General features: G+C 58.2%; 1 protein-coding gene across 3 annotated transcripts in view; it reads left to right on the top strand.

Moving 5' to 3' along the window:
- The window catches only part of NUP210 (nucleoporin 210), a 103,308-nt gene extending 93,101 nt beyond the window's left edge, over positions 1-10,207 (top strand). The window contains exons 34-40 of one of the 3 annotated variants that reach the window (XM_064591500.1): positions 1,370-1,487; positions 2,473-2,619; positions 4,142-4,392; positions 5,374-5,590; positions 7,356-7,451; positions 7,523-7,606; positions 8,822-10,207. In XM_064591500.1, coding sequence (XP_064447570.1) covers positions 1,370-1,487; positions 2,473-2,619; positions 4,142-4,392; positions 5,374-5,590; positions 7,356-7,451; positions 7,523-7,606; positions 8,822-8,922 — 1,014 coding nt within the window. In that variant the 3' untranslated portion in view covers positions 8,923-10,207. The other 2 variants (XM_054504556.2, XM_064591502.1) reach the window with 2 other exon arrangements.
- The last annotated feature ends 2,243 nt before the right edge of the window (positions 10,208-12,450 follow it).

Here is a 12,450-nt window from a genome sequence, read left to right as displayed (position 1 = left end):
CTGTTGGGTGGCCAGAAACTAAGGGTGGGTTTGGGGAAGATTAAGGAGGGGGGTCACCAGAGCTTGAAAACCATTTGGAAGTAGGGAATGAGGGAATAAGAGGCTTTGGGGATGACTGCCCCGGGGTCTGGCTTGGATGACAAGGTGGATGTTGGTCCTTCACCCTGACCGGAGGTTGGGGGGGGAGGTTAGGGATGCAGAAGGAGTGGCCAGCGTGGGTGGAAGATGAGTGAGTTGAGACATGGCCAGCTTGATGTGGTTGCAGCTCCTCTATGTGGGGCTGATGGAGAGGCAGCAGGTGTTTCTGGAGCTCCGGGGCAGAAAGCTGGAGATGGGGTGGGGGTCTAAGGACAGAAATGGTTCTGGAAGACCTGAGAGTAGATGGGAACATGCAGAACATACCAGAGCAGGAGGGGAGAGGAGCAAGGCCTTGGGCCCCCTCTGCAAGGTGTGAAGGAGGAGGAAGAGGAACGGGGAAGAAGACGGTAGCATGGTGGTCAGAAGGAGTCCAGGAGAAGATGTGCAGAACTAGGGCCGGGGTGCAGGTGCCTACCAGTGAGTCTGGAGGTGATGGGGCCAGCCTGTGGGCCTGCCTATGCTTCTGTGTCAGCCATGGCCCTGGGAGCTGCGTGGGCTTTGGGGAGGAGTGAGACCCCATCCCGGCTCTTAGGGAGATCACGTTCCTGGGAGGCAGGAAGTGCTGAGTGCCTGCCCAGAGGTGGGTAGACAGACTTCCAGGTAGAGGGGGTGACACAAGCTGGGCCTGCAAGGGGTCCGGCTCTGATGGGGTTAGGCTCTGCAGGGGAGGGTGGAAGCTTAAGGAAGGCACACAACTGGAGGGGTTTGGGTGTGGCCAGTGCAGGATGAGCAAAGGGGATGGGCAGGGAAAAACCTGGGAAGACTTGAGTCTGGGGGAGCCTTCCCTACTCAGGCTGTGTGAGTTGCATTTTAGGGTGATTTATTTTGAATAAATGACAGTAAAGTAAAACAGCGCCTTCGCTCTTTGCCGAAAGACTAATTAACCAAACTGATGAACAGAGAAGTGATGGCAACCTCCACGGGAGCCAAGCTCTGCGCCTCACCCCAAACCATTGAATGAATTCAGGCCTGCCGTTCAGCTCATGCTCCGCTGTTCAGGAAAAGCAGCCTGTTCAGCGGGAGAGGGCAAGGCTGCAGAGTCTGACTGGTCCGGGGTCTAACCCCAGCTCTACCACCTCTGGACAGGTCTTCCAGATGTTGAGCCTCAGTTTTATCCCCTGTGCAATGGGCCATGCCCATAAACAGGCAGCAGGGTGAGGTCAGGAAAATGGCCGGCATGGAGCCCACACGTGATCGGTGCTCAGTGTAGCTGCCTCGGCTCCCTCCCCAGATAGTGATTGGTGTCCCTCAAAGGATCGTAGCCCGTTCCGTCCGCCCAGGCCAGACCAGCTTCCCGGAGGCCTCCAAGGTGACTGTCACCGTGGGAGACAGAAGCTCTAACCTGAGAGGTAGAGAGTGAGGGGCTTGCTTGGTCTGGGGGAGGGGGGGAACTGGGCTCAGGGACTCTGCTGCGGTTTTGTCTGCTTTTCCCACTCAAACTCACGCCAAAGCCAGAGAGAGCATTTAAACCCCTGCTGGCCCATTCCCTCCAGCTTTTTAGAAATCCGAGTCCTCCACAAGCGGAGACCATAAAAAGAGATCTTCCTAAAAGAGCCCGGCACCCAGACACGGCCTGTGTCTGAGCTGGAAATGCCACTTCAGCCCTAGGGCACCGAGTAAAGAAAGCCACACGTCACCCCCACTAATCCCAGAAAGTAATGACTTAGCAGGCCTCACTGCTGATTTTGATTTCTGTAATTACCTCTTCCAAGTCATGCATAGAACATTCGACCCTGTCCCCTGCCTATGACAGCCCTGGACACCAGCTGTCAGAAATAAATACATCAATACGGGCTGTTTGGGGGTTGGTTTTCTTTTTTTTTTTAACCACTTAACTGGTAGAATTAAATACGGCTGTTCTCGTTCTGATTGATGAGGCAGCTTTACTGCATCCAGTAACCTCTGTTTTCCTACCTCAGTGCACGGGGACAGCACCGTGCAGTTGCAGAAATGATACTCAGTGTATTAGTGGGGAGCTGTTGCCCTCCTGATGTCCAGAAATAAATTGCCCATTTTCCCCTGCTGACAGGAACAGATGACGTGCATTAGTGGGCCAACCCATCTGCCGGGCCGCTGGATGCAGGCTCTAGCCCAAATGCTCAGATTCGGATCTGCCCATGATTTAGAATGACCCTCCTCCTCCCTAGAATTGTCCTCAGCTTTTGTAAACTGTGGCAGCATCGTGAAGCTTGGGGCCCCCCGTGTGCGACATTTTGCAGCCCCGCTGGCCTGTGTGCGGCCTGCTCTCGCTTCCTCATTTTGGGGCTCCGCGGGCAGGTACAGAGGCCCAGGTGGGCCTGGCCCATGCCCTTCTCACCCCCTTCCCATCTCCAGGTGAGTGCTCCCCTGCTCAGAGGGAAATCATGGAGACTCTGCATCCAGAATCCCTCATTAGCTGCCAGGTCCAATTCAAGCAGGACGTCTTCGATTTCCCAGCACGCGACGTTTTCACGGCAGAGCCAGGATTTGACGCAACTCTGGGTGAGTTTGCAAGGGTCTCAGTGGGAAGACTGGCTCCTTTGGGTGTGTTCGGCTCACTGTCCCTCTGCATAGAGGGACGTTGTCTGTCGGGAGCTCCGGGGACTGATGCCACCCCTCTGGCCACTGGCCCCTTCCGGCCACCAGGAGGGGTTGGCAGGCCTGTGCTGGGTGGTGGCCGTTCCCCGCAGCCCCCACTCCATGCAGCAGGAAGGACACTTCTGAGTTGGAAAAGCTGGGTTTGAGGTCCAGAGCCAGCGGGTGTTGAGGCTCTGTGACCTGGGCAGGATGGTGCCTTGCCTGCCCGCATGTCAGGGCCGAGTGGTGCAAACAAGCCGGGGCTGGAAGGGTCCTGGGCCCGCATGGTGTGTCCGAGCATCACCATTCCATGGCCCGTGGAGCCGAAGGCTGGTGCCCTGGGGTTGGAGCGACTGCCTGGGCCCCCGGCATGTGGGCCAGGTGACGCGGAGTGTCACCAACACAACCTGAGGAGAGGAGTGCCCTCCTGGGGCACTTCAAGGGTTCGGTAGGATAGTTCCTGCGACCTGCTTAGCATAGTGCCCGGCACACACTCCTGTTACCGAGTCCTCGATGGTAGATGCCAATGTCATTATGGTAACGACTGTTGATGAGCGTTTGGCCCACTTTTCAGTTCCTTCCAAGAACATGCTGCCCACTCTTAATTAGGAGGAGTTAGCATCAGCATGATGCCTGGCCGTAAGCCCAGCCTGCCACGCCCCATGGCTCGGGTCAGCACCCGGGCCGCCGCCTAAGACGCAGGAGGTGTGTCCTCAGGACACGTCGTGTGTGGGGCCCAAGCGCACAGTTGGGCACGGAGCAGGCACCTGGGGGTCCCGTGCCCTATTTATTCGCGAATGTGGCCCCATGAGGGGTGCGACGTTATTCCCACTTTATTGAGGGAAACTAGCCGACTCACCGAGGGATGCTTGGCTGGCTTGGGCGTGGAAGGGACTCCAGCACAAGCACCCTGGTTCCGGACTGGGGGGCTCTCCAGGGCCCCGCTTGACAGTGTCCATTTAACTCATTTGTCTACCCAGGGCAGGCATGGAGGATCCAACAGGTATCAAAATCGTCCCAATCCATGCCTTTCCAGAACTTTCTGCTGTATCTGGGGCCATAGGCCGTACTGGGAGTCAGCCCCAACTGGCCTGTAGCCCAGCATTGGGTCAAGGTATCTGTTGATCGTTTACTCACCGTCCCTCTGAGCCAGGACGGCTGGGCCCTGAGATGTGGAGCTGGCCCACGCCTTCCCACCCCAGGAATGTCAGGGCGATGCGGATCTGGTGAACCAGAGCATTCTGAGAAAGGAGCGAGCAAGAGTGCTGGTCACAGAAAGCATGTCCAGGCTGGACCAGGGGTACCAAAGAGGGATGTCCCTGGAGGGTCCCAGAGGAGGTGATGCCTCAGTTGGGCTCTGAAGGATGAGAAGGAGTTGCCAGGAGAAAGTGGAGCATCAGGGCACGGGCGGGAGAGGGGACCGTGTGGAACATCCTCGTCTCCACAGGCCGGTACCTCTGCTCCGTCACAATGCACAGGCTGACAGACAAACAGCTGAAGCATCTCAGCATGAAGAAGACGGTGCTGCTGGTCACCGCCTCCATCCCGGGCATCCACATCCCAGGAGAGCACGTGGGCGCCGAGGTGCCCTTCAGCCCAGGGCTGTACACTGACCAGGCTGAAATCCTTTTGAGCAACCACTACACCAGCTCGGAGGTCAAGGTCTTTGGTGCCATGGAGATTCTCGAAAACCTGGAGGTGAGTGGCGTCCATGCACGAGCCGGGGGCCTTGGAGAGGACCAGGAGGCAGGGAGGCCCAGGTGGAACGTGGAGGCCTGGACCACCTCTCTTTAAAGTGAAAAATTTTTTTAAAAAATGTAAATAGGCCTTATCTTCTTCTTCCTTCCCCCAGCATTACCATTATCTATGAGCCTGTGTAATTGTATTAATTACTGTGACTTCTGCAAGTCTTCCCCAACCAGGAGTTAAGTATGCGAGGCCAGTACTTAGCATAGGGCTTCCCTAGCACGTAGTATGTGCTCAGTGAACATTTCATATGTTCAATGAAGGAAGTCAGTGCAGGAATGCACACTGACATGGGGCAGGAGGAAAAAGCCCTAATCCCTGACCTATCACTGACGCCTGCACAACTGGGGACAAGTCCCTGGCTCTGGGCCTCAGTTTCCCCATCTGCTGAATGCTGGGTGAATGGTGTCCTGGGTCCTGCTGCCCAGCAAGCTGGGAGAAGATCTGGGGTGATGTGGTGAAGGGGTTTTTGGCTCCACTGTTTGCTTCATCATCTCTTGTCTTGCTGCAGTGAATATGACTGAACATTCTTGGAGTGAGACAGGGATGAATTCATTGCTGGTGACAGAGGGTCTGCCAGGCCCTGGGGTTGAGCTGCTGGCGATCGGCCATAAACAGAGCTCCAGGCTGTTCCCTTGGAAAGTTGGCGTTTGATGATAGTTCATGTTAGTTTAGCATTTTTTTAAAGAGCACTTGATTAGAATTCAATGATATTGATCTGTCCTTTCTTAAAAACACTCCAAGTATAGACACTGTGCTCCTTCCCTGACTTTGCAGATTTCACGTTGTCACAAGTACCCAGGCATCATCACCTGCCTAGGAAGAGGGCTTGGGGAGGGGTCTCCACCCCTGGCCTTCGGGCCCAGGAGGGAAGCCCAGCATGTCAGGCAGAAGTGGGGGGGTGCTCCTCTCCAGCCCTAATGTCTCTCCCAGGTGAAATCAGGGTCCCCAGCTGTGCTGGCCTTTGAGAAGGAGAAGTCTTTGGGGCTCCCCAGCTTCATCACCTACACAGTTGGCGTCTCGGATCCTGCGGCCGGCAGCCAGGGGCCTCTGTCCACCGCCCTGACCTTCTCCAGCCCCATGACTAACCAAGCCATCACCATTCCGGTCACCGTGGCCTTTGTGATGGATCGCCGAGGGCCTGGTCCTCGTGAGTCACGGGATGGGGCACAGCTGGGATGGGCCTGGGTGAGGAGGGCTGGACTGGGTGGTCTTGGCTGTTTGTGGGAACCTGGGGGCGTCGAGAACTGGACGACTCAGAAACGCAGAACATCCTGCAAAGCGAATATCACTCATTCGAGCAGCCACACGTGCTTTGCTTCTCCGTCTGTTCTCAGCATGGCAGCCAGAGGGATCCTGTTGAAATGTGACTAGATCATGCCCCTCCTCTGCTCCAACACTGTGCTATAGCTCCCACCTCCCGAGGGAGATAAAGCCCAAGTCTCTCCAATGTCTTGAAAGGCCCAGCATAATCTGCCTTCCCGACCCATTTATGCTTGTCTCCCCCTTGAGCACCTTGCTCCAGCCACGCTGGCCTCCTTCCTGTTTTGGGGACATATGCAGCCCCCAGCTAAGTCCTTGGCATTCACTGTTCCCTCTGCCTGGGATGCCTGTCCCCCAGATAGCCCCTTGGCCCCCACCCCCACCTCCATCAAACCAACCTTCCCTCAAACATTCTCTGCTCATATAGTAGGAAACTTTGAACCTTACTTCCACTCAAACCCGTTTCCTTCTTCCATAGCACTATTCTCAACTGTCAGCCTATAGAATAATTAATACAATTAACTATGATTGCCACTGGTCTTCCCCAGCTGGAAGCTAAAGTGCTGTATGTGGGGACAGTGCTTAGAACAGGGCCTACCTAACATACAGTAGGTGCTCAGTAATAGATGATTCACTGATTCTGAAGTCATTATTAGCACCTGCTGTGTACCAGCCCCTGTGCTGGACAGAGGCCTGAGAAGCCCGCCACCTCAGATAGGGCGTGGGTTATAAACACAGTAAGAAAGGAATGGTTGTAAAGATGGGCCTTAAGAAGTGGGAGGCACACGGAGGGGGTAATTTTACCTCTGCCAGCTTGAGGGTGCAGTTCAAAGGGGCTGCTTACACCAGGTCTGGAAGGAGGAGTGGCCAGGGGGAGGGCGAGGCGGTCAGAAGGACCCTGCAGGATGAAGGGCTGGGCCATGAGGAGCCTTGAATGGCAGGCCGAGGACTCAGGCTTTTTCTTGAGAGCAGGGAAGTGGTCTGGTCAGGTCTGGCTGAGAGCCCACTGAAGGGGTGGGACCAATGTTAAGGGCACTTGAAGAGGCCACCACCTCCTTCCTGCCAAGCAGGGATGTGTTCTGACACAGGACAGCCCAGTGGCGGGGAGGGAGGGGTGCAGGATGAGGTGGAGGGAGAGGGAAGAGGAAGCCACAGTCTGGGCCACCCCGAGGCGGGGCCCCAGAGGAGGGGTGGCTTTGGAGCAGCTGATACTGGGCTCCCTTGGTGCTTGGGCCTCAGTTCGGAGGGCGGCAGTATCCCTGTCCAGTGCCTTTGCCCAACCCTGACTTCCACTGTCATGAGCAACGCTGCTCACGGCTTGACGTTTTCAACACTGCCTTGCCTTTCCGGGCAACTTGGCTGCCTCCTGGGCAGCCCCCACCCTCCGACTCCCCCGGACAGGTCTGCTCTTCCTTGGAATGGGTACCGAAACTGAGCCCACTTCCAAGGAAGCGGGGCCTCAGGGGCCTCGGGTGGAACTGGGTCGGTTCAAGTGGCCCAGGATGGAATAGGACGGAGCACTGGGGTGGCCGCCCCACAGGACCAGACGCCGCCCCAGGCCTCGGGCAGGCCACCTCACCCTCTGGCCACCCACACAGACATAAGGCAACTCCGTGCGTTGCTTTGGTGACTTGTCTTTCCATCGATCGCAGACGGAGCCACCCTCTTCCAGCACTTCCTGGACTCCTACCAAGTCATGTTCTTCACACTTTTTGCCCTGCTGGCTGGGACCGCTGTCATGATCATAGGTGAGGTGGGCCGCATTGTGTGCCCTGGGTTGCCCCCCACCCCAGCTCTAACCAGCCATGTGGTCTTGCAGCCTACCACACAGTCTGCGCGCCCCGGGAGCTCACCGCACCTCCGGCCCTCTCCCCACGAGCCAGCCCTCGCCACAGCCCCCACTGTGAGTAGCCCCCTGGCGGATGCAGCCAGGCAGGGCTGGGGCTAAGAGGGAGGGGTCCTGAGGGAGGAAGTGGGCCCTGAACCCCAAGTCTCAGAAGCTCTGGCCCTGGGCAAGAGTGGCAGCTGAGGTGTGAGGCCCAGAAGGCAGACTGGGGAGCTGGTGAGGGAAAACGGTATGCCAGTCCTGGGCGAGGAGAGCTTTCCCAGGCAGGTCGGTGCAGGGCGGCGGGCTGGCGGCGGGGAGTTGTCTCTGACGGTGTGCTCTCTGGGACTGGCTCCCCCCACCGGGGCTGCCACCGAGGGCTCTAAGCTGGGTTGGGCTGGCTGACTCAGAGGTGAGGGTTCCGGACAGGCCTGATGACGGATCTCCCAGAGGGAGAGAAATCACGAGGGCCATTCCTCTTCATAGTCCGGTTGTCTCTGGTGACCCTGAGGTCCTGGTGACCCTGTACGGCTCCAGGGGACACTTCTCCCTGTGAGAAGTGCAGTGCCTGACCATGAGGGCGCATGGCAACCCTTATGTCTTCTGTGTTCCATTGGAGGGTTCTCTCCCCTGAACAGGTGTCTACTGAGCCTAAGGGGGCATGGCCAGGCTTCAAAGGATCTGAATTTTTTGGAAGAGAATGGTTTTGTGTATAGATGCATTTTCCTGGGTGACAAGATCCCGCATGCATCCTGGACCCCTAGAACCATAGCCTTCCACAAACGTTCCCCAGCCACCCTGGCAGTGGGCATTCACCTTTTCTAACCCCGTCTCCCAATACACCCCTCCCTCTGTGTGTCGGAGCCACTGCGGAGTTTTGGCATTAGCTCTTGAACACTCCAGACTCTTCCGCTCACACTGGAGTCTTTGTTCATGCAGCTTTCCCTGCCCAAGGAGCTGCTCCTGCCCAGATGGACAGGCTCTCCTCCCTGCATGCCCTGTGGACTCATGGCCGCTTCCGTGTGGTCCTGAGACCCACTCCTTGCTCTCTCCCACAGGTCTGCTGTGGGGGGTCAGGGCTTACGCTCCAGGCCTCTCTGCATGTCCGGCCGTCACCTGTTCCTTGGGTGACATCACACCGCCGGCCCAGGGCTGCCTGGGGGCGTGGTCAGGGGGGTGGTGGCTGACACTTCTTCTATCAGGGGCTGTTCTGACGTGGGCACTGAGGAATCCCTGAGGAAGGCCGAGGTCTCCCATCTACTCTGTCACTCACTTCTTCTCTCTCCGCTCCAGATTTCGCTGCCTCGTCGCCGACGCCTTTCACCGCACTGCCTCCCAGCCGTAGAGCTAGCCCGCACTCGGGGCTCTGGAGCCCCGCATACACCTCCCACTAGCCAGTGGGCCAGCCCTGCGCCCCCGCGGTGGGGACTGCGCCAGGCCCCCCTCGCTGCCTGCTCCGTTCTGGAGCTCAGGCTGTGCCCTCTAGCTGCTGCTTACACGCAGGAGTTCCAGTTGGCTTTGGTTTGGTTTCGTTCTTAGCCTTTGCGAAGATGCTGGCTCATTCCTTCGTGCCTGGTTGTCTGGGGTTTCTGGACAACATGTAGTCATGCTTTTCTTTCCCTCCAGTCTCTAGAACCACTCTCTTCTCAAGACTTTGAGCAGGCAGAAGCTCCATTTCCTAGGAGGGGATGTGACTGCGGTGGCCTCAGGGAAAGGACTTTTTAATCACTTCATTTTTGTGGGGTGTTCCCCTCACGTGAAAACTTTACCCCTAGTCTGGCTCCTGCTAGGAGATGAGGGGAGGGAACAGACATGAGTGTCAGGTGCGGGCCTCGTGACTGCACAGAAGCCTCAGGAACGCAGCGGTGGGGACCCCGTGCTGGCTCAGCCTCCCCGGGGGGAACGCTCACTCACCACGGGAGCCGGGAGCCGGGCCGCCTTCTGCCCCTCTGTGGGCCACTGTGACTAAGCGTGGGAACGTCTCCTGGACGTGGCCACAGCACCATTGGGATGTCCTGTGGGGTCTGGTTCCTTCTCCCTCTCCTGGCCTCTCTATGGAATTGTAGTTAGGAAAATGTCCTTGAGCCGGAGACCGGGATCTGTTCTTCTGTGTGTTCTCCTGGAGAAGCCACTATGTTCCGCCCAAGCGCAAAGACCCAGTGTTAATCTGTTCCTCCTTTTGCATCTCAGCAGACCTGAGCCTCTGGCCCGCCCGGTGCGGGCACCAGTCTCCCCATTGGCATCGCTCCCCAGCAGGCCACGGAGCCCGACCTGGCCAGTGAGGGGGGTGGGCCTGCCCTCCAGGAAGGGGCTGGGAAGGAGAAGACAATGAGGAAAAGGCCCTCCTCCTTCCCAGACCCTTGTTCATTCAGCATCGGAGGCCCCCAGAACGCGGCCCCTCTGCCCTAGGCCGAGAGCCGTGCCACTCTCAGGATGAACTGGGACGCCCCGCAGGGCCAGGTATGCGTGGCCACTGTGTGTGGGGAGTCGTCCGCTTGACTCTGAGCCACAAGTGTGAATCCACTTCAGGCCTCTAGGGCTGGACCATGTGATTTATTTTTTGTAAAGCTGGAGACCGGAAGAATTGTGCCTTGCATATTACTTGAGCTCAAACTGACAACTTGGATGTAAATAGGCGCGTTTCTACTTGGTTTATTTAATAAAGCTCTAATTTCGTAAGAGGGGCGTGCTCATTGCCAGAATTGCAGGCGTCCTGCCTGGGGAGCAAGTCTGTTCTGCTGCCCCTCTGTGCCACACTCCCCTTCTCTGACTGGCCACCAAGGCCTCCCTCCGGTGCTGTCTTCCCATGGCTGCCAGCCCTGAGGACATGGCAGCCCCGCCCACATGTCACCGGGTATCACCACGGCCCCCTTTCTCTCTCTCTCTCTCCCCCCCCCCCCCTCCCTTGGGAGCTGTTCCTTCCTCCTGCCCTTCCTGCCCTCCTGCCCCACTGGCTTCCACCCCCACTCTCCTCAGAAGCTGACCTCCCTGGGATCACCATCCCCCTGCTTACTGGTCCCCAGCCCCTCCCCCTCTGTCCCGGTGCTTGCTCCCCTCAGGGGTGGTCGCCTGCTGGCCCTCCATGACCCCCTAGGGCCTAGCCTGCTTTCACAGAGTACTCAGGGGCTCACCCCGAGGGCCCGAGGTAGGTACTGCTGTCCTGTGTCATGGGTGCAGGAGTGGAGCAGATGCCTAGAGAGGCCAGTTGGCCGCCCGAGGTGGCAGGCTGCCCGGAGGTGCCTCTGGTCGAGGCCACCTGTTCCCCACATCACCCGCCTTCTTCCTTAGGACCCAGACCACTGACTCAGAGCAGGGTGGAGAGTGGCCACAATACACTCTAGGTCTCCCAGCCCTTTTGGCGGCTGGAAGCCAATAATGCAACTACATTGTGGGGACAGAACGTGAGCAACGGTGTCCCGTGCAGCTCGTGAAACGGACCAACGGGAGGTGGTGCCCCCCACACCACGTTGTCCCTCCCCTGGCTCGGCAGGCCGGGGAGGGGCCACCAGAATGGCTAGGCCGTTGTCTGTGGAGTCTGCACGGACCCAGGACAGCCTCCCTTGACAGGAGAGAACGACACTCCCAGGAGCTTCAAGGTCAAGTGGGTCTTCTGCGACGGCCAAACCTCATCCCGATGGATTCAATGGCAGCGCCCGAAAGCAAGCCTGGCGGCCAAGCTCTGTGCCCCCTCCTGCAAGCCATACCCCACATCTAGCCACCGCCTGGCCAGAGCTCTGCCCCCGCCACCATGGACGCACTTGTGCCTGCACGACTGAGGTCCCCTCCTCGGGCCCTCCTCGCCCATACCCTACATCTGGCCAGTCTCTAAGTTCCCATGAACCTGCCCTTTTCTCGGCCCAGGGCCCCCCCAGCCCCAGCATGAGGTCCCAGTCTCCCCACCAGCCTCCCCGCCCCAGCATCTCCTCATCTCAGTTGCCCCATCCCCCCCCCCCGGCTGCTCACAGATCTGACCGTCACCCCCTCGTGCTTACACGCTGCGACAGCCCGGCCTGCCCCTGGAGTGGCTGCCACCCCGTGGTATACACCCAGCAAACTGCAGTTTCCCAGACAGGCTCTGCCCCTTCACCTCTGCTCTTTCTCCTCAGGTAGAAGCTGCCCCCCAGGGCCTGGGGGGCTGAGGTGGGTCCTACACCCACCTTCTCCTGCCTGTGTGTTCTTGCTCCGGTCTTCCCCACTCTGGGCTTCAGTTTTCTCCTCTGCGAAGTGGGCACAGTAGTGCCTTCAGAGTTACTGTAAAAAATCAGCAAGATGCCCTGTGTGAGGCTTTCTTCTTGGGCAGTAGGTTGGTGAAGAGGGATGCCCTCTCTCCCGGAGGAAATGGCTGATCTGACTCTCAGAAGGGGTGGCGGGGGTGGGGGGAGGCCCCAGCTCCTTGTGGACGGCTCTGTGGGGCAGATCTGGCACTGAGGGCCCCAGGCAATGGGGGTGACTGGGCACAGAAGTGCCTGGAGGACAAGGGCCGACTTTAGGATGTGTAAGCCCATGTCATGGCCTGCCCACATTGAGAAGCTAAGTGCAGAAGCTAAAAAGCTAAAAGCACCATCGGTGCCCTGGGCCTGGTTTCCCTGATTGGGAAATGAGGAGGACACTGTCCTCGCGAGGCTCCTACAAGGACAAGATGAGCTGATAGACGGGAGGTGCAGTGTTCACATGTGCTCCTGTCACTGTTGTTGGGGAAAGCTGGAACGGGGCCCATAAGGAGTCCAGATGGAGACAGAGCGTTCGTTTGCAGAACGGTGAGATAGACAGCAGGTGAGCAGGAGAGAGGGTGCTCTTCCCCGTCCCCTGGACCTCTGCTGTCATTCCCTATCCTGTGTTGCCATTGTCTGACCCCACTATCCCTTCCCAGCTGGGACCCCCTTGAGGCTGGGTCTACCATGGTCCCGGGACCTGCCACACAG

This window comes from Mirounga angustirostris, unplaced genomic scaffold (assembly GCF_029215605.1).
Source record: "Mirounga angustirostris isolate CCGP_5_RB_7025 unplaced genomic scaffold, mMirAng1.0.hap1 SCAF_1, whole genome shotgun sequence".
In the NCBI taxonomy this organism is placed as follows: domain Eukaryota; kingdom Metazoa; phylum Chordata; class Mammalia; order Carnivora; family Phocidae; genus Mirounga; species Mirounga angustirostris.
The sequence above is the reverse complement of the archived record's forward strand: the minus strand, read 5'-3'. Positions and strand labels throughout refer to the sequence as shown.